Source organism: Bacillus rossius, chromosome 13 (assembly GCF_032445375.1).
Source record: "Bacillus rossius redtenbacheri isolate Brsri chromosome 13, Brsri_v3, whole genome shotgun sequence".
Classification (NCBI taxonomy): Eukaryota; Metazoa; Arthropoda; class Insecta; order Phasmatodea; family Bacillidae; genus Bacillus; species Bacillus rossius.
The window spans coordinates 9535347-9556503 of record NC_086340.1 but is presented as its reverse complement, the minus strand read 5'-3'; the positions used below and the strand labels follow the sequence as shown (position 1 = coordinate 9556503).

The 21157-nt window shown below is 38.2% G+C and overlaps 1 protein-coding gene across 2 annotated transcripts in view; it reads right to left on the bottom strand.

The window, feature by feature from the left end:
- Window positions 1-13360: 13360 nt before the first annotated feature.
- The window catches only part of LOC134538214 (pre-mRNA-processing factor 39), a 38403-nt gene continuing 30606 nt past the window's right edge, over window positions 13361-21157 (bottom strand). The window contains exons 13-18 of one of the 2 annotated variants that reach the window (XM_063379316.1): window positions 20335-20473; window positions 19383-19591; window positions 18963-19022; window positions 18557-18738; window positions 17452-17535; window positions 13361-14004 (exon numbers count right to left, since the gene is read on the bottom strand). In XM_063379316.1, coding sequence (XP_063235386.1) covers window positions 13632-14004; window positions 17452-17535; window positions 18557-18738; window positions 18963-19022; window positions 19383-19591; window positions 20335-20473 — 1047 coding nt within the window. In that variant the 3' untranslated portion in view covers window positions 13361-13631. Of the gene's footprint in view, window positions 14005-17451; window positions 17536-18556; window positions 18739-18962; window positions 19023-19137; window positions 19193-19382; window positions 19592-20334; window positions 20474-21157 lie in introns of those variants that run through there. The other variant, XM_063379317.1, reaches the window with a different exon arrangement.

The window sequence follows — 21157 nt, the reverse complement described above, 5'->3', positions numbered from 1 at the left end:
ATGTTCAGCGAGCGAAAAAGAAAATACTTAGTCATAGGACAAGATATTCAAGAAAAAAAATTTTTAAGCAATAGTCTTGTAAAAAATGTACGTATTGATTAAATAAAATCTTTAAATTAATGTCCATCAACCAAAAAGGCATGAATTTCAAGAATTTTACAAGCTTAAAGAATGACAAAAATTTGTAAATTCAACGAACGGTAAAATTAAATTCAGACCATGTTCCAGAACATATCCAAACCCAATCACTGTAACGATAAAACCAACAGTTTTAAAAAAATATATGGACTTCACAAGGGTATAAAATAATTTTAATGCTTTCTAGCGGTTGTTTAGCAACTATTGATATATTTGTTTCGCTAAAATGCATACATGTAGCAGAACTAACGCACGAAATAAATTGTAAAATTTTATTTTTTTCAAGTAATTTTAAAATTGCTATTATTTGTCGTGACGTCGTCCGGCTGAAGGCCACCCCAAAGCCCGACCTGCAACCGCCAGTATCCGACCCCACCGACCCCACTAACGGAACGCACCCCTAGCAATAGCTCAACCGAGTCAGGCGAGCCCCTGATGACCAGGTAGAACCAAGGGCAATGCTCATTAGAAATCAGACGTAATTTAATAGTAATGCCACTTTTTATTAAAAACCCCACCCAAGGAGAGTGCGACCCAGGAGTGCCCGGGTCACTCACGTGTGAAATTACGTTAATACATTTGTGAGTGTTTCCCTTGCGGTCATCAGCCTAAATTAATTAGAGTATTGTGTAACATAAATATTACCTCCCCATTTTTTGTGTATAACATGCCACTGGAGCAGTCAACAAGTGACGAACAGTCTCTGGTGTGACTCTTATTTAAACTTAATTTATGTAAATTTGTTAATCCTAATTCTTAGAGAGTATCTCCCAATTAGATTAATCATTAATAATTAATGTATGAATTTAGAGCCACTCTCAGTTTCTTGTTATTAAAATAATTTCCGAATTACCGAACTTTAGAAACTTTGGTGCGAGAGAACGCTGAGACCTGTCTCCTCTGAACATTCTTGCTGGTAACTATAGTCATTTAAACCAAATCCTTTTTTCGTTGCATAAACTCCCTGTGCGTCCCCGGTCCTTTTTACGGTGTAGGGCCTAACCCAGCCACTTAACTATAAACTCTCCGCACTAGACATTACGCAGGGCAGTTCACCATACGCCACGGGCCGGCTCCCACTACCAGTGACTTTTTGTTGGACGTCGAGTGCACAGGCACCGACGACAACTACGCATATAACTTGCATCTAATTTAACTGTGGGCCGCGGTCCACACAGGTAGACCCGGGTACCGCCGCATTAGCAATTTTCGGGACTGGCCATCTCCAATCAACCTCCCCCTTAACCTCGACTGGCATGAGGGTTTAAATTAACGACAGTGCGTCAGAGCACTCAGTGTTAACGCAATGTACTTTCGTAGCGTAATTCAATGTACGTCGTGTAAATGTAAACTGTAATTGTAACTGTTCGAACCGATTAAACGTCCACTCCACACACTCCGTGCGCGACGTGTCACTGACAGTACAAAATCCGAATTCGTGTGTGTTATTGTGTTGAGTCTCCCTAACCCAGCCAGAAATCAGCGTGTTATGCTGCACAGGGCATGTGACGTGTTAACAGCCAGGGATCCTCCAACCGCAACCATCGCCAACGGTCCTAGCGGGCCACACAGGGGCAACGCACCCACAGAACCCAACTATTTGGTTAGACACAGAGCTAGCCTGGCGCCCTCCCGGACACATTTTCATTAAGAGCCTGTTTACCCGCTAGGATCCACACCTGGTCTCGAACACAAGAACCCGGACGACGGCAGTTGTTATGGCCATTAAATTGTACAAAATGCATACCAAGGTAGTTTCGCTATTATAAACTATAAAAATTCATTTGGTACATCAACACGCTTTTTACGTCCACAGATGACTAAAAATTACTATATTCGAAATAATGACGCCATAAGTAAGTTAGCCATTTGGTCGAAATCAACGAAAAAGTAAGCTCTACGCATGTGCAGAATTTGGGCAACAGAACGGCATTGGATAAGACACCAAGGCCAGTAATCCAAGTCACAAAAATGAGGTTTTAGGTGTAAATATTCTATGCCTTGCCGTCACCCGACCTCTGTGAAAGGCCCGGGGGGTACCTGACGGGCGCTACGGGCGTCGCGATGCTCTTGTTGTCCGGAGGGGCGCCAGGCTAGCGGGCTGCTAGGCCGTTGGTGTGGGGTCGTGGGTACTCTGCCCCCGCGTGCCCCGCCAGGTACACGGCTTGAATGTAACCTGAATGGTTCTACGCTTGACTGTGAAGGCCGCTCGGCCGTGTGGAGGACGGGGAATCACGGAAAATGATATACGAGTTGGCGAGAATACCTTTATTTTTGGAGTTTCACCAGGGGTCCATGTGGGTACACGGTACACTCTACAAGTCCGCTCCGCGGTTCAGTCCCGCTACAAAAATTCTCACCAACACTAAACACAACACTACGTGACAATGGTTACCGCGGCAGTCTCGCGGGACGTGGGTCGATGCTCGCTGGAGACGGCCAGCGCCGAAAGTTAACCGGTGCAGGGGGGGCTCTATGAGCAGGCTCCTAAATTCGGCGAAACACTTACGTGTGTGCAGCCGGCAGGCATATGCACAGCATCCTTAAGTTTAAACACTTTCGCTGGAGTCGGCCAGTACCGTACGTTCTGTGATACGATACGTCACGGTATCACGATGAAGACGGTCGGGATAGGCCCGGTTCCGTAAAATACGCGCCGAGTCGACGTGGGCAGCGATGAATTAATAAGAGGTTTTAAATTTAAAGATTTAGTATAGCATAAAATACTCAAAGAAAGAAAACTTGGATGCTGCCCACGGACACACGTCTGTTCCCGGTGCGGAGTGGTTGGAGACTGCCGAACATGGCCGCCTCGCAAGGTAGAGAAACTTTCTCTTCTTTGTGAGTCGGCGTCAAAAAACTTATATTATTTGAATTTACTCTATTACCTGTTAAAACATGTTCCAGGTGCCCAACTAAAATGTAGCACCTGGTAATTGGGTGCTTAAGGCTTAACAATGGTTTTAATGTATTTAATTATTTAAATTGTGACATCAAGTTGGCGACTGTAAATTTACTAACATGTTGTCACACTGTGAAGTGTTTTAGAGGGATTTCTCCTATTCTGACTTGATCATAGTCACGGGCATTTTAATTAAGGCCAGTGGCCGCGGTGACTGTTAATGAGGTTTGTTATCTGCTCCGTGCGTGGTGTACTCGCCCGGAGTGGCTACGACACACTTATTACATGTCGGGTAATTAGTAATTTCGTACTAATTTCTTTTCCCTTAATTGAATTATGGGTTCGAGCCTCCTGGGTTCCGTACCTTTAAATATCATTATGTCTATTGGGGTCACGCCCGAGGTGCTCGCCTGACTCAATCCGGCTGGGCAAGGGGCGCGCTCCGAAAACGGGATACGGTACTGGCGGTGCGGAGCACGGGCTTAACGGCCATGGTCGGTACGACGTCAGCCTGTACGGGAAGCCTACAACTCACTTAGTTTCGGTTCCCTGCAAGAATTTCCGAAGATTTCCGAAGTTTTGCGTTTTGGTATTAACGCCACTTTAGCCGCTAAATCAGAAGTTTCCAATGAAAACAAGCATGTTGTGACTGACCTACATAACCTAACCCTTCGATTTTTTAAATTTCAATTTTTGAGAGAAGGCCAGTCCCTTATTTTCAGCTTCAAAACAGAAGAGTGTGCAATAAGTTAAGGCACCACCAAAACTTACAATTAGTATTTATAAACATTGCAAGCTTTTATATCCATTGCTTGGATTTGATGGGCTTCTGGGTCATAGCCGTATCGAAGGCGAGGATATCACCAACATTTCGGTCAACGTTTCAGTCGTCATTATCAAGGTGTTGTTACCTACCGAAGTTATTTTTTTCCCCTAACCTAAATTTAAGTGTGTTTTGGAGGAGTTTGTGTTAGGGAGAGACTTTAAGTGCATCTCAGACCGAGGCTCTACTCATGCTGCGTCAACAGTCATGCAGGACGGTTAACATGCATCATGTGCTAGGAGGAGATTGGCCAGCCATGGCAGCAATTGGCACCAAGACTTAATTCACTCACTTCTTAACACTTAACTCAAAATCTAGATAAGTTGGGCACAGGTAAAACCTGCCGAGAGACAGAGAAAACCCTGGGCACTTACAATCAGGATGCAAAATTTCATGCATTAATTACAAGCAGGTAGTTACTGGAAACAGATGGTTCAGGTAGATTTGGACAGAGCAGTCTACTACGCGGAGTTGGGCGCTTGGACTTTATGTCCGCATTGGGTTTGGTAAGTGCTGGTTTTCTTCGGGGGCGACTTTGTGTTGTATCTCGCCAGATTGCCAGACAGCCTATCAGATTATTTTTTTTTTTAAATTTTTTAGACTACAGCCCCTCCACTCTAGTCAGACCCACACAGCCAAAGTGGTTGTGGGCCCTTTTTGGTCACAAAGATGAAGTTAAGGAGGGAACTTTACGTGCCATACCAAGGCCTAAATAAATTCCTATCAGGTTATTGCAAGTTCTCCTGCCTTTTAATGCTCTTCCTGAGAGGGGACTGTTTCCCAATTGGTTGCAGCTGTGGGCCAATCAGAGACTTCCTTTCTTCTGGTTGGCCTGTTGGCTTGATCCATCGAAACTGGGCTTCTGTGATAGGCTGAGAATGCTAGCCAACCAGAAGCGATGTCTGTTGGATGCAGAATTGGGTTTTGAGGATTTATGAAGGGTGGTCCAATATTCTGCTTAATTTGTACCTTCTCTCTTTATTAATGTCCAATGGGTGTTTTAATTTTTTTTTTTTTACTGATTCCCGAATCTATATATTTTTTTTTTTTTCAGACAATGAAGCCAGAATACATGCAATTCTCAAACCAAAAAGTAAGACCGAGGGATCCCTAGTATTAGAGAAAGGTAAAATTCCAGCCGAAAATCTAGCCGATGTGTACAAGGTTCTGTGTTCACGTGGCAAAGTACATAGAATAAAACTAGAAGGAAAATAATTACAAGGGTTAAAGAACCGACAACAGTCATAGGTGCTCGCTCCGCTTGCACAGGCTGTTGTCCCATTGACGTTTAAAGAGGGCCGTGGGAATAAAATCACAAGAAAAAGTGTAGCGACACGTGGGGCAGTGACTCACTCATGCAACTACTGCCTATCGCTATGCCAATCATGGAGCTACAGACTTTCGCTAGTTACTAACTGTATTAGCAAAATAACTGTAAAACCATATGTAGTCAATATTGTCTATTTTACTTAATAACTTATCAATTTTTAGACTTTTTCAATTGTTTAACTTTCCCAAAATGAAAAATATACACAGCGCATACTTTTTGCATAATTAGCTGCCAGTTACATTTTTATGTTTTTGGGCTGTACAAATAATGAGAATTTAATTTATTGCAGAAACTGAAACTTTTTAGGTTTAACTGCAATGCCACTGGCTACAAGAAATGGTTTGAATTTATTTCAGAAAATATTAATTAATTTTACCTGGCATTTCAAAATTCTCAATTTTGTCATGATTTTTACAGCCAAGAAACATGAAATGAGTTTTTGTGATAGAAATGCAAACCATATCATTAAGTAGCCAGTGGTATTGCAGTTAAACCTAAAAAGTTTTAGTTCTGCAATAAACTAAATAGGTAGTCCTTAAAAACATTAAATGTAACTTTGGCAGCTAATTATGCAAAAAGTAAACGCTGTATATTTTTCATTTAGTGAAAGTTAAAAAACTGAAAAAGTGTAAAAGTTGACCAGTGATTAATATAAATATAAATTCATGACCTGAAATGGGAGGCACCCCCTTAAAACTATTAGCTGTACACCAATGTTCCCAGACGTAAATTAACATGCTTTACGCACTTGGGCACGTGAAAAAAGACTTTGAATGGCGTGACGCTATCGAAACAGGATACATCCCGCACTACAGAATTATCACCACTCAGGCTAGTGGTAAGGCAGTCTTCATAGTCAATGAATCCCAAATTTGTGTTCGCATGATCTGTGGGCCAGGCATCAACTAACTTTGAACTCAGCTTTAAGACATCCCAGGTCAGTTTGTGCAAGGTCATCTCCGAGCAAAACAGGCACGTAAACAAATAAGTTTCTCAGGTTTTGTACAGTCATTACAGACTCGTGTATAGAGACACTAGGGATATAAGTACAGATTTGTATTTAGTCTACAGTAACAGTAATAGTGTGATGCGCACACATGAAAATTTTTGATTGCACTTAAAATAAACACATGCAATTTATATTGCTTCAAGGTTGAAAAGCAATCTTCTAATTTTTTTTTTTAACTTACACATGAATTTTGAGAGTTCTTTCTTTTCACAACTTTCTCCGCGAAAATATTTCAAAACGGTGCATCACAGAGAAAAAAATTCATAGACTTAAATTTTAATTTGTGGCAAATTTAATAATGAACAAAAATTGTTGTATCTTACAGTTAAATTTTTATTGACAAATCTATACATGCCTCGCAGTGCATCTTTTTTGTACTTCTTACCCTACAACCTCAAGCCCTCCCAACACTGTCAGCCACAGGAAGAGCTTAGCATAAAAATACAGGCCATGCCTCAAAACTGGGTCACTCAAATCCCAGCATCGAATCTAGGGTGGGACAAATGACGGGAGGATTTTGGGTGATACGGAACATATTCCAGTTAAATGGGAAATTTGAATTAAAAAAAAAAATACCAATCTCATTGAAAAAATCTTTTCAACACATTTCTGGCATATTTTTCATTCATTACTGAAGATATTGAGTGTTTGTGATCTCTACAGTTTTGTAGTTCCAACAATGGGTTTTAGTGAGAGAGGATGAAGTGAAATATGGAGAAGGGGGAAAATTACCTTCATCATCCCTCCCATAGCACAACCACTTGTTTTACTAACACCACTTTTAGCTGTCTCCTCAACCAACACAAGTTTTAAAGATGAGACATGATAACACTTTGGAGTGCATAAGGGTGTCGAGGAGTTTGTGGCAGGAGTCCCACACCATCTTCCTTCCTCTCTTCTTTCCTATGTCAGCTAGCAGAGGTCACCCTCTCCCCTTCTACAGTCTCATTTATATGCTCAATTTCTAATGGACAGTTTTTCTTCTTCTGTTGTAAAATTCAATTTATACATTCATTCCTGCCATTTGCTGTTTTAAAAGAGGATGTGTACAACACTCATACTGACAAAATGGCACCAGAAAAACTCTTTGTACCGCTAAACCAGAGAGAAGCCAGTGCCGAATTGTTCACTATGATGTCTTTTAACTCTTTTAACAGCATCGTTCAACTTACCTCAAATGCATGAAAAATAATTTATTCGCTGCATGCGACTTTTGCCGAAGGGTATGTGTTGCTACATTGCAATGCATGTCCGAGGTGAAACTAGTTTTTATTTGGTGCTGCCAATTGTATAGTCGGTACTTTGAAGTGGCATAATTTTTTTCTCCATAGAAACACATAGGTGCATATTTTCATATCGTGTGTTATTTCTCTGAGTTGTTATTTTTGCAAACAACCCTTGGGTTTGAATTGCCAATGAAGTTTCACTTCTATAATGTGTACTGAGTTTCACTATCTCTTTTTTTAGGATGTTTATTCTAAATGCATTTCAATCATTATAAATATACACGCACATACTCTAGCTGTATTTTGTAAATAGATCTCAACTGGAAATGTGTCGAAAATGGTACAGTAAATGAACAGATTGCAATGGTTAGAAAACCAAATATTTTGAATTACAAACATTCTAAGGAAAAACTACCGTATTTACTCGCATATAGGTCGCGGCAATTTTACCAGATTTGATGGGGAAAAAATGAAGTGCAGGCTATATGTGAAGAAAAATTTTTTAAAATTTTTGAGGAATTTTTTTTTGCAATATTTTGCTTTAAAATGTGAAAAAGAAGTTTATATAGGCATAGGGAAATTTATTTACAATGTACACATACAGCGAAACCCCTTATTTACGTTACCGTTATTTACGTTTTCCCATTATTTGCACTATATTCTTCAGGTCCCGTTTAGTTCCCATTTAGTCCAATACAATACTTTCACGCAAATTACGACTCAAAAATCGAATCCATCCCGCTATTTACGTCACATAACAACCATAAACAACCAGAAAATATCAAGGGTACTTTAAAAGTAGATAAGATTAGCTAGTAGGCCTAAAAACATCGTGAAAAACGTAACGTTTATAGTCAGCAATGAACATTTTAAATCGCAAAATATACATATTTTATAACATGAAAAGTTGCTTTTATTTCTAAACATGTAATAATTTAAGCCTAGGCGTGTAAAAGTCTGAGTTATTATAGCAGGAGACAATCAAAATGCACAAGGGAAAAACGTAAACTCACGAATGTATGAACGTGGCTGATTGTTAATTTCTGATACTGTATTTATGTCACAACTTAGCCGAAATACTGGTACGAGACAAACTTCACAAGATAAAATGAGCGGAGTCTTGGTAACTGTTTTATATGTATTTTATAATTTCGGAAGTATTGTACAGTTGACGCATATTTTTTAAACTAACAATTTATTTCTGGGGATCGTAATTAATTAATTAATTATTGGTATCAAGACATCAAGATGGATGTAAACTTGAACATGTCAAGGCAGCGAGAAAACTGGTGCGTATACCAATAAACTGGTATTAGAACTGGACAAAACTGGTACACGGGAGGTGGAGCTTATATTTTTTTCCGCTAAGCTCGCATCTATTGGCTGGCTGCTGATGCAAGGTCACGAGTCTGGGCGGAGCGTTGAGTGAGTTATACAGCGCATGCGCAGCTCAGTGAACAGAGAGTGAGCAGGCGCGCCGTAACAGCAGCTGATCGCGTACAATGACCTTTCTCCGCGCACGGCGCACGGCGTGGTAATGAATTACCGGTGCGACCTATATGGGGGGAATCTTAAATACCAAATTCAAGACCTCAAATTATGGGTGCGACCTATCTGCGATGGCAACCTATATGCGAGTAAATACGGTAATTCTATTAGTGGTTTTGATACGTGCCCTATTTTCTTGGATTGAATTAGAGCGCTACTTCAAGGGACTAATAACTAATTAGAATTGTTTTTTTCTCAACTTGATCTTAAATATTTAAACCTAACACATACCTAAAAACGGGCAATGAAAAGTGCAAATATATATACCTATTAGAAAGGTTAGTAACTATGCTAATGAGATAGAATAAATAATATAAAAAATATCAATTTGTAAAATTAGAGAGCATAATAAAACTTATTTTTAAATGCAAAATAATTAGGGATGGGGCGAATCCTGATTTCCTCGAATCCGAATCCTAACTCGAATCCTCGACTGGAATTGCCGAATCTCGAACCCAAACCCGAATCCTAACTCGAATCCTCGACTGGAATTGCCGAATCTCGAACCCAAACCCGAATCTTTTAACAGTTGTGAGGCACCATACTCATGTTTTAAAATTAATCACAAATTAACAAGCAAATAGTATTATAGACCCTACATATATTTATATGTATTTATAGCAGTTACAAGTTACAAGAAAAAAAAAACCAAGTGAAGTAAATTAAGATGTATTTACATGACATAAATATGATATAAGAGCAACATCCACAAAAAGTAATAAAATAAAAATAAAACAGGTCACTTACAAATTCAAACTAAAAGAATGAAATCTTGAAGTATGTCACTTAGTGTTCATGTACAAAAAAATTACTCACAATTTGTAAACATATTAAGATTTTTGTTCAGAAAAGTTAACATGTTCACACGTTCAGGATATAGTCGGCTCCTTTTCTGGTCAACAATTAGCCCCGCAGTACTGAACAGTCGTTCAGAAAAAACGGTTGCAGGTGGACACAAATGATATTTCTTGGCGACTTTTGCAAGGTTAGGAAAATCTGATTTCCGTGTCTTCCAAAATTTTAGAATATTTCCATCTGGTGGAAGTGGCACCTCTTTCAGGTACATGTCAACTTCTGCTTCAGGTGACTTATCACAAGCAGCAGCTTGTGCACCTGGAGTCAAAAGCTTTGAATAAAATTTCCACATCCCATGAAGTTGATTTGTATGTGAAGGACCCACCTGCAAGCAGTAACAAAAGTATGAACACTGCGTTTCATTGTTACACTGCAAATACAACAAACCTACGTCAGACACCACAAATTATCTCTTAAATACATAACATATATTAGGGTCTTAGGGTTCCTGTTGTATTTGCTTACTGTGTTATCAGATGTGCAATTTGAGTTGTGTTCAGTCTCACTGACATTATCTTTCACAGTAGGCCTAATTTCATTTAGGAGCATTTGTTTTGCTGCATCACATTCAGTTTGACTGTTAAATGCCTTTTCTTTGATTCGTGGATCCAAAAGAACAGCAGCAGCATATTCCTGAAAATGCAAAAAAAAAAATTAATTCAAATTGTAAATATTAGCTGAAATTGCATAAAGTGCTTGCAACCAAATGTTTAAAATTTAATACATTGGCTGTATTAGTTCTTGCAACAATTATGCTAACTGATGCAAATAATGTTAATCATACAGTTCACTTACTTTGCGTGTTTCCATTTCTTTGAATCGGAGCTTCAGCGATGCTAGCAAGTCATTCCGTACACCAGTTAAACCAGGTAGGTTGAGGTCTTCCAAATGCTTGATTATGCTGTTCACAATTGGTATGACCTCAGATATGGTCACACTTGACGACGAAAGAACAAGTGTTGCTTGGTTGAAAATTTCTAATACCTCAGCTATATTTTTCAACAGCTCCCACTGAGTTGATGTTAGTTCTTCGTTGACGCCTGCTAACTGACTAGATGCTAATGTGACTGCCTGCTTTTGTTCCAACAAGCGCTGAATCATGTGCAACGAAGAATTCCACCGCGTTGTTTCATCTTGCACTAGCCGATGTTGTTTGACCCCCAATGTAGCTTGAGCTTTTTTGAGCACTTTGGTAGCTGCAGTAGAATGCTTGTAGTGTCCAACCACCCGACGACACACAGAAAAGATATTAGACAAACTGGCAGATTTTAAAACTGCGTCGTGTATGACCAGTTGTAAGGTATGTGCCAGGCAGGGAAGATGTTGATAGGTTGAAGAATTCAAGGCAGCTGTGATGTTGCGAGCATTATCCCTGACAATGACAAAAATTCTGTCTTTGATGTTCCATGATTCACATGACTCCAATATGAAATGGATGATGTTTTCTGCATTGTGGGAGACTTCCAAGAATGGCCTCACTTCAAGAGCAACATGACATGCTTCATATTCACTGTCAATAAAATGTGCTGTGATGCCCATAAAATCATCCTTAGCAGATGATGTCCACATATCTAATGTGAGTGAGATGTATTCTGCTTGCACTAAAAGTCCCTTGACTTTCTCACATGTAGTTTGGTACATTTCTGGTATGAGAGTATTTGCCAGAAATTTTCTTGAAACCATTGAATAACGAGGTTCCAGAAATGCAATAAGCTTTCTGAAGCCTTTGTTTTCCACAACAGACAGTGGCTGATTGTCTACACATATCATTTCTGCAATAAGCCTACCTATGTGTTTTCCTTTGCCATCTTTGCTTGAAAACTTACATTTTTTAGTCATGAACTGTGCTAGTGTGGGCTGTGTGAGTGATGGTTCACTGTTTTGAGGTTCAGATAATATTCTACTAGGCCCTGCAATTTCTCCTGAACCGGAAGATTCACTATTCTCCCGTTTATCAACAGCGATTTGGGCCGAGTGGATTTTAAGGTGTTTACGTAACGCACTTGTTGTACATGACTTTCCGCGGGATATTTTTGCACCACAAAACAAACATGCAGCTTTGGTGGTGTCGGATTTGTCCAGAACAAAATGTTCCCATACGTTCGACATCTCTGATTGTGATTTACGTCACGTAAATGACTTTAAATCACCATTCACAACGAAAGATAAACCACACGTTACATGTAAATATTCAGCTCAGTAGAAAAACTCGCACAGATAAACTCAATACCGATAACAAATTAATAAACAAACGGGACTTGACGCCATTGTTTCGTGCCCAGTGTCGCCAATACTTCGTGTGTGAATTGCGTGTTGTGAATATTGTTTTGTTTGGACTTCGTTTCTGTTGAAAACTTTTACGTTTGTTTGTGAACTATTTTATTCATTTATATTCTTGATTAAAACATTACAAAAACAAATTTTCATATGCTTAAAGAAAACGGAACAGTGTTTGATGAGTTCGAAGATAATGCAGCTGACGATGCGCCGCGGTTGCGAGTCGGAAGTTTGGTGCTTGTTTAGGTTACGGCGCAAACGGTAAAAATCAATAATACTTTTGCATCACTGCTTGTATATTGAAAAGTGGCAGATTTATTAATAAATTCGTAAACGTATGTAGGCAAAACATAATATCAACACAGCTTAGGCTGGGTACATTCTTGATTATCGCCGCGGTTGCGAGTCGGAAGTGGTGCTTGTTTAGGTTACGGCGCAAACAGTAAAAATCAATAATACTTTTGCTTCACTGCTTGTATATTGAAAAGTGGCAGATTTATTAATAAATTCTTAAACGTTGTATGTAGGCAAAACATAATATCAACACAGCTTAGGCTGGGTACATTCTTGTTTATAACATCTGATGCCTTCCTAACCTCAAATATGTTGTGTTTTTACTGTTTCTTCTGTATATAAAGACAAAATTTTTTTCTTAAAAAATTTCAATTTTAGTACAGATTAGCGGTTAGGATTTTTTCTATAAATAACCCATAAAAGCAGTTTATGCATAATAAACAAACAAAAAAAAAAAAAAACACCGAATCCTTTGACGAATCCTATATCAGACCTGCCGAATCTTCGAATCCCTAGGATTCGGCGGATTCGGCGGATATTGGATTCGGTCGCCCCATCCCTAAAAATAATTCATCAGGAGATGCTTACCTTTAGAAAGTTTATTCACTACTAAAATGTATATAAAATCTGAAAGCTTAGAAAATTGAATGATTATAATTGAAATATTTTTTTTTACTTCTGAAAACTCTTATATACGTAGTCAATGGTCATAAATAAAATAATCATCAGTAAACATGTTTTGTACTGTAATTTTGTAATAAAACATGGAAAAAAAACTAATGCTATATCAAATTTTGATTATAATCAAAAAATTATAGTAAATTTCTTAATCAGAATTTCTAAATTCAAATCCTCACAATTTACTAAAATCCCTATTTACTTACAAATACCCACACAAATTACCATTCAAAACTTTTCTGAATGAAAAAAAAAAAAACTACTAAAACATAAATCATTATTTTTATACAGCAGTTTTTTTTGTGTAAAATTCAGCAATAATACAAAAAAAATATACACTCACATACACACTTGTTACGACACACATTGAATTACTTAATGCCTATGGAAATGTTTGAACTCTTGAACTCGACAGAAGGGGGAAAAAAAAAATTTCAGCACAGACACACTTGAAGACAGAGAGAGATAAAAAAAAAAAAACGGAGTGTGAGTTTTAAAATCACACCGTACGAGTTGATAAACGGTCCGCAAGTGACGGGAGAAGGGACTCTTTAGTAGTAGTTGTAGTTCCCCCAGCCCTGGTTGTAGCCGCCGTAGCCGGTCTGCGAGTAGCCCCAGTTCTGGTAGTTGGCGTAGTTCTGGTCCCCGGACTGGCCGTACTGCTGGCCGTAGGCAGCCTGGCCGTAGGGCCCCGGCTGGGACCCAGCGGCGTACTGGCCCCCCTGGTAGCTGCCCTGAACGGGCGGGGCCTGGGAGTAGCCGCCCTGAGCGTAGCCCTGCGCGGCGTACTGGCCGGCCGTGCTCTGGCCGCCGGCCGGCTGCACGGCCTGGGACTGTGCCCCCGCGTGGGACTGTGACACGTGAAGCGACGCGTCTCCGCCGCTGCCTCCGCTCGGCTTGGCCTTCTTCGACGCGCTGTCGCTGCTGCGACAAACCAACAGGAGGATCAAGAGAACCCCTAACAGTTCGTCCCGTGACTACGGAAGTTAACCCTTTCCTGCCTAGAAATGTAAAAAAAATTGAATTTTGTAATTTTTATTTCATTTTTATATTTAAGTAGGCATAAAAGGAGTCCATAATTTTTTCCCAATTTTTTTTATTTATACTTAATATATTTTTTAATGATGGGACTTTTAAGTCCTGACAGGCATTTATCATATGTCCAGCTCAACGAACAAAAAAAAAAAGGCGTGCTCCAGACTGGTGCGGCGCTGCTGTATTGGTGCTGCAACCTCTCGGCTGTCAGTCGAACTTCTTCGACAACTGGCAGAGCGGAGCTATACAGGGGACCCAGAGGTCCCGACAGGCAGCATGTGGTTTCAAACATGCACACACTATTTCTATGGGGCTTCTAACATTGTGGGACTCACAAGTCCCGCCAGGCAGGAAAGGGTTAAAGAATTCACCCGAAAATCGGTGTGAATTCTAGCAGCGCCCAGCACCAACTTGTGTTTAGGCGGCCATCTTAAATTTTAATGTCCTTTGCTGGACACGCAAGCAAGGAGAAAGTTTCATCCGCACCCAACCAACAACAAAAAGAAAAACTCTTGTTACATGTCCAAGCTCCAAGCACAAGCAAATGAGAAATATACACAAATGGTCCTTTTTTTAAAGTCACCGAACACAAGTTACTAACAGCCTGGTACTGTATGCATACAGGAAAAGAAATTTTTGCACAGTTGTGAGAGACGACGACAAACTGCGAGTTAATGGCATACGGATATGGGTCAGAACTACGGACAAGATGATACAAAGAAATGTGATAAAACAGAAACAATGCTGAAAAGCAATGTAAAAACCCACAGTTTAATGATAAAAGTACTTTATTCTGACCGTTGATCATGTGCACATTTTCTAGGGAACTTAAGATCTATACATCATACTTAAAAATTCTGTATCATGGCATACTTTTTATGTAATGCAGAACATGAATGCCCTGACATACAATATTTATTCACACTATTTTTTTGGCTCTATGCAACACACTGTGCGATTCTACACAGCAATATTGCAAAAAAAAAAAAAAAAATAGATTCATGACCCATGAAATAATAAAAGAATAAATAAATAAATGAATAATACCGTATTTACCCGATTGCAAGACGATTTGAATGCATGACGAGGTCAACTTTTTAACCTTTATAAACCAGAAAATTGTATATAACAAGCTATAAATACCGTATTGGTCCGAATATAAGGCGACCATTTTTACATAAACGAGAGATGCAAAAATTGGAAGTCGCCTTATTTTCGCACCCAAGACGTCAGAACCGCAAACATTAGTTCCAAGCTGAAAGCTACAGTAGAAACATTGTTTAACAAAACGTTCACGATTTTTTATATTAACTAAAACTTTGTTACCTCACACGGTAAAAACAATAAATCCACCTAATATTGCAGTAATTTACAATTGTTTGAAGTTGAAAATTAAAATATTTGTTCTTGAGTAAAAACGTGAATGTTGAAGCATCTCAAAATGGCAACCTTTTATTTCACAATTCATATTTGTACTTTGTGTACAATCGCGTGTTAACATTTACGGTAATTTATCTTCAGATTTTTAACTGAAATATTTGTACTAAAATATCACAGTTATTTTCAGAACGATTGTTTACGTTTACAAACATTTCGGATGTAATGTATGGAAATTCACGGCTGCCAACTGTCTTTCCACAATATTTCTTTGTTGTAAAACGAACATTGCCGAACACGCTCGAAGACGCCATATTAACAGGAATTTGGTACGTTGCTTCAAAAGCTATTTTAATAATCCACTCTTTATTTATGTAAAAACCTTTCATAATTATAATAGATTATTCTTTCAAATTCATAGAACAGACTCTCTCTGTCAGAGAGTAATATGGACAAATATACGCGGTCACGTAACCGAAGTTATTCATGGCCGTATGCTTCATCATGTCAGCTAGCCACTTGTTTTGTTCCGGCAAGATGCATTATTTGTTTGCTTTTTTTTACGTTAAACACACTACTAAATAGTAATACACCTTGTTCTGTGGTTATACGTAGCTTAAGTCAAACGGAAAGTTAAATGCTGTATTTTAAGAGTGATTAATAGCCATTGTAAAAATTTTAAATTCGTAGATACAGTAAACTGTGAAAAATCAACAATCACACATGGGTGGAACGGCGGGGAACGAGCTCTAGACAAATAAACAGCTCTGAAGATGACAATTATGCAGCTTCATTAGAGTAAACACGAAAAAATTTCTAGTGTAATATTTAAAAGTGTAAATATTTTCTAATTGTTTTCTTTTGACTTTTAGGGTAGGCCATTCAAACTTATTTTAAATAAGTAAAGTGATAAATATAAATTAATTGTTATACATAAATGCAAAAACGATTTATCAACACAAAATGTATGTCTAATGAATTTTCACATTAATTCCTACCAAAAATTATTTTTACATTTGTTTGGCCTCCTGAAACTGCAGGTCGCCTTATATTCGGGGTCGCCTTATATTCGGGCCAATACGGTAAATATTTTACCGCCACCGTCACACGTTTACTTCGGATATGCCAAAACGTCTTGATGCAGCACTGTTGTTGTTTTCTTCTGCATATTTTACCACAATGAGCTTAAAATTTGCATCGTGATATGTTCAAGAGCCTTTCTTTATAAAAGAACTTGATGTTCCTCGCCTTTCAACACTATCCATTTTAGGTTCCCGCAATTTACAGCATTTGTTTAACGAAAATAAACAATATTGTTTACATAGAATAACAGTTAAAACGTATACAACACTTTGGGTTACTAAAATTGTTACAGCGCTCGCAACATAGTGGAGATATCATGTACTACAAAATTCAGCATGAGAAATGACCTGGTTTATCAACTCCCAAGTCTAGGTTTCACGTCTTCTTTCGTGCATACTTTATCTATGGCGTGAGCGCAAATAAACAAAGCATGGCGACTAGTACCGTAGATGTTTTTTATAATCTTTTTGCGTACAAATTAGCTTTAAATTGTACTGTATTTTTCATTAAATGATTATAATGTTAATAATTATTTATTGCCTGTACCCATAAAAGTAATTTCACATTGTATTAGCCTAAAAATGTGGGACAAACTACCATCAAAAATAAAGATTTTCAAATGCAAGACGAATGTGAAATTTTTTACCGTTGCCGGGAGAAAAAATAGTCGTCTTGCATTCAGGTAAATACGGTAGATAAATTGCATATGCATGCAAATACTTAGTCAATATGAATGAATATCATAAAGCTAGGTGAAGCTGCCATTCATTAACATCCTTGAAAAGTACTTGCTACTATGTACTTTAAGATAAATCAATCAATGTTAACTTACTTACTTTCTCTCATATTTATTAATGTTCCTACAAACATATTTACCTTTTTGCCTCATCAGCACTCTTCTTCTTCCGATCTTTTATTTGTTTGCAGTAACGTAAAAATTCATCATGGCTCTTCTGAACACTGAAAAAATACAATATTATATTTTACATAGTTGAAGAGAGTTCAACACCCAATGTCTATGCAAAGAGCGTAAGGTGACAAGACCTTCAAGATTACGAGAGGGGTCAGAACCACTTGTGTACTGACTAAGTGTCGTAAATTTGAGTCAAGCCGGGATGCTGGGATTGGACCTTTGCTACATGGGCATAATGCGCTAATAATACTGACCACTGAGAACCTCAACAAATTAAAATTAACTTATTTGCATAAACACCATATAGGCTTAAGTGTTATTCATAAAAACCACTCACGAAAACTAAAGGTCGGCTTGAAATTGTGCACCAAGAAATATCCACGTAAACTTTGACATAAAAAAAGCTCGATCAAATAAACATATTTCACCAATTTTGACGTCTGAGTGATTGGCCTACCTATTCCAAGGTTTGCGGTTTTTATATACATAACAATAACATACATACATTACATACATATATATAAGGTTTTAGGCTAATGAAGCTTGTATGTACCTTTTCTGTATTTTTTAATTATATTTAATAACCTAATAATGACGCAGTTAACATGCTCCATTTCAAGTGTAGCATAAAGATTTTTTTTTTTTTGCTTTATAATAAATGAAACCGAGACCAAACCAACCAATAAAAACCAGAATCACATAGCCCTAGTAAAAACCCACAGTTTAATGATAAAAGTATTTTATTCTGACCATTGATCATGTGCACATTTTCTAGGGAACTTAAGATCTATACATCATACTTAAAAATTCTGTATCATGGCATACTTTTTATGTAATGCAAAACATGAATGCATATGCATATAATGCACTATGCATCCAAGTGCATGAAAATTTTAAACACAAAAAAAAAATTCTCACCCAGCAACATGGGGTACTCAAAAAGTACTACACTTTGAATGGTTCATTCGATGAGGAAGATTGATTTAAAATGTATTTTTTTTAGACACATTCCATTGCTAGCGTATGTTCCAAACCCATCTTAAATTAGTACTATACTAATGGTCACACCTGACGATATCCGAACTGAAATCTTCCAAGAACTCGACTTTCCTCTGGGCAAACAAAACCTTCTGTTCGGGGTCCACGTCCCTGCTGAGGAACAAGTCTATTGTGGATATTATCTCCGCTTCATCCAACGTGGACCTCTGCATGCCCATGTCTATTAACTGCAAGTACAAACGAGGATTCTCCTGCAACAGCAATGGGAAAACAACTGATTCCCCAACATTTCGGTAGGAAAAATGATCTTACATCGTACCAGAATTTTTCCCCACCAGCTTATTCAAGTAAATGACAATACAATAAACATTTCTATGTTTATAAGTAGAGACCAAAATGTTATGGTTTTATTTCCAGGTCAATGTATTTTTGGAAAAAGGAGAAGTTCATTGTAAGTTATTAATTTATTGTTTACCTTGTCTTTCTCCAGCGCTTTGTTCAAAATGGAAATGGCTCTCTCAACGTCGCCCTTCACCTGAAACAAAAGCAGAACGCAATAAAACGTTTGCGTCCTTGCCCCAAGCAGCCTTCAAGCTTCCTGCTTCACGACGAACAGCACGTTAAGAGTAGAACGTACGGGCCTTTCTCACCTCTGTGGCCAAACTGAAGTGTGGAGTGCTTTCCCCTAGCTCTCTCTCCATACTGCTGAAAGTAGGAATGTGTATTTAAAAAACCACCGACACCTTAAAAACTCTTCAATTCACACGCCCACCCGCACAATTCCAAAACAACAAGTTAGCAACGGAGGTCTTAAAAAAAAAAAATCGGATTAAAAAATGGAACTGGATGTTAATGGAACTTACAGCTGCGCTCTAGCTCCGCAACGAGTACTCACTTTCCAGCAGAACCTGGCGTACTTGATTGCCATGTTGTTGGCGATGACTTTGTTCTTCGAGCCGTTGATGTAGTGCTCGTACAAGGAACACACTTTGTCTAGATTTCCACGCCGCCTCTCGAGGTTGATGCGTCGGTATGACACCTGGACCAGGTTCGGCACAGCCTTCTCCAAGTTAGTCAGGATCTCCGCAGCTTTGTCAAAATTTTCTGAAACAAAATTACGTAATGATTCACGTCACAGCAAAAACGAAATAGAAAAATTGGCTTGTTGTAACGCTTCTATAATACATGTTTTTTTGAAGAAATGTTTAAAAATAATTTTAATTGGTGCAACGGTTTAAGATCACTAGCCTTTCACATAGTATGTACATTGCTTTAACGCAACACAAACAGGAATTGGGGGGGAGGGGGGAAGCAACACTGGTTGATCAGTCGGATCATTCACCTTCCACAAAGATGAACCATGTTTGATTCCTGGCCAGGTTAACCACAAATTCGACGTTACCAAAAGCTGGTGAGTTTTTTCAAGATACTAGTGTTTCCTCACATCAAACAGCATTCCATCAAGGCTCCATTTTCCCCTCATTTCTCTCGTCATTTTATGCGGTGTAAATCTTAGTCGAAAAAAGAGGAAGGGAAAAGGACAATAGGAGGGAAATGACTTCAACTCTTCAAGTCCTGTATGTCTGGATTCGTCTCAAGTTCCTTAAATTAACATATGTAGCTGTTGTTATATAATCCATGGCTTGATCTAAATATAAATTCACGCAACTACTGCATTGGCACTGGTTGTCAAAATGGCTGTAATTACCCTACTGTATCGTTGTACTAGGGGGAATAAGACAGCCAAATTTAGAGGGCGGGGGGAATGAAATGAAATTATCTTTGGTCTAAACATTTCTGTTCCACGTTAACAATTTAACATTTCACTATTTAAACAATGTTCTTACTGTGGCTTTCTTCAAACACGGACCAATGTAAGTGGAGGTTTGGCTTTTTTGGATGATGGATCGTGCAAGCACGCTCGTATACATCTCTTATTTTGTCGACCATGTCCTCGTCTTTTTCATTTTCAAGATAACGCACAAACTGGAAACAAAAGAAAACATAAATTTTTAATCACAGAAATGGCTTGTACAAAGCTAAACATTTATGTACACAATGAAGCTTTAATTGATACTGTACTTAGTTCCTGTTGACATGTTAAACACAACAAAAAATACATAAAAATTAGTAGTACTCATTCAAATACATATTGAAGTACACAAAGGAATCCTAACATTTATATTTTATCTGGAAAATTATTGTAAGATTAAAACATGTTGTCAAATCTGATTCTAAGTCTATTCAGGATGAAAGTCACATGTCACACCATACAGAAAGCATATAAATAAATTACTGTTAGGTGAAAAACAATTATAATGCTTAAAAAAAAAAAAAAAAGGAGGAACATTATCTTTGTCACGATGACTACAAATTAACCTAACATATTTTAGATTATCCAACATAAATGCAGTAATCTATCTCAGTAGCACTTGTCAATAAATTTTCAATAACCCTAATTGAAATTTTACTACTCTTACAGAGTTCTATATCTTTAATAACTGTCACATTCTGCAAGTAAATATTTTAGAGTGTTTAAAAAGGGTAAGTGTGCTAGCACCGTGAAAAATTAAACAATAGTATTCAAGCCATCCATCAGAGGTCATCAGTATAAACTAGGGATGGGACGAATCCACATTTTGGTCGAATCCGAATCCTTGTTCGAATCCT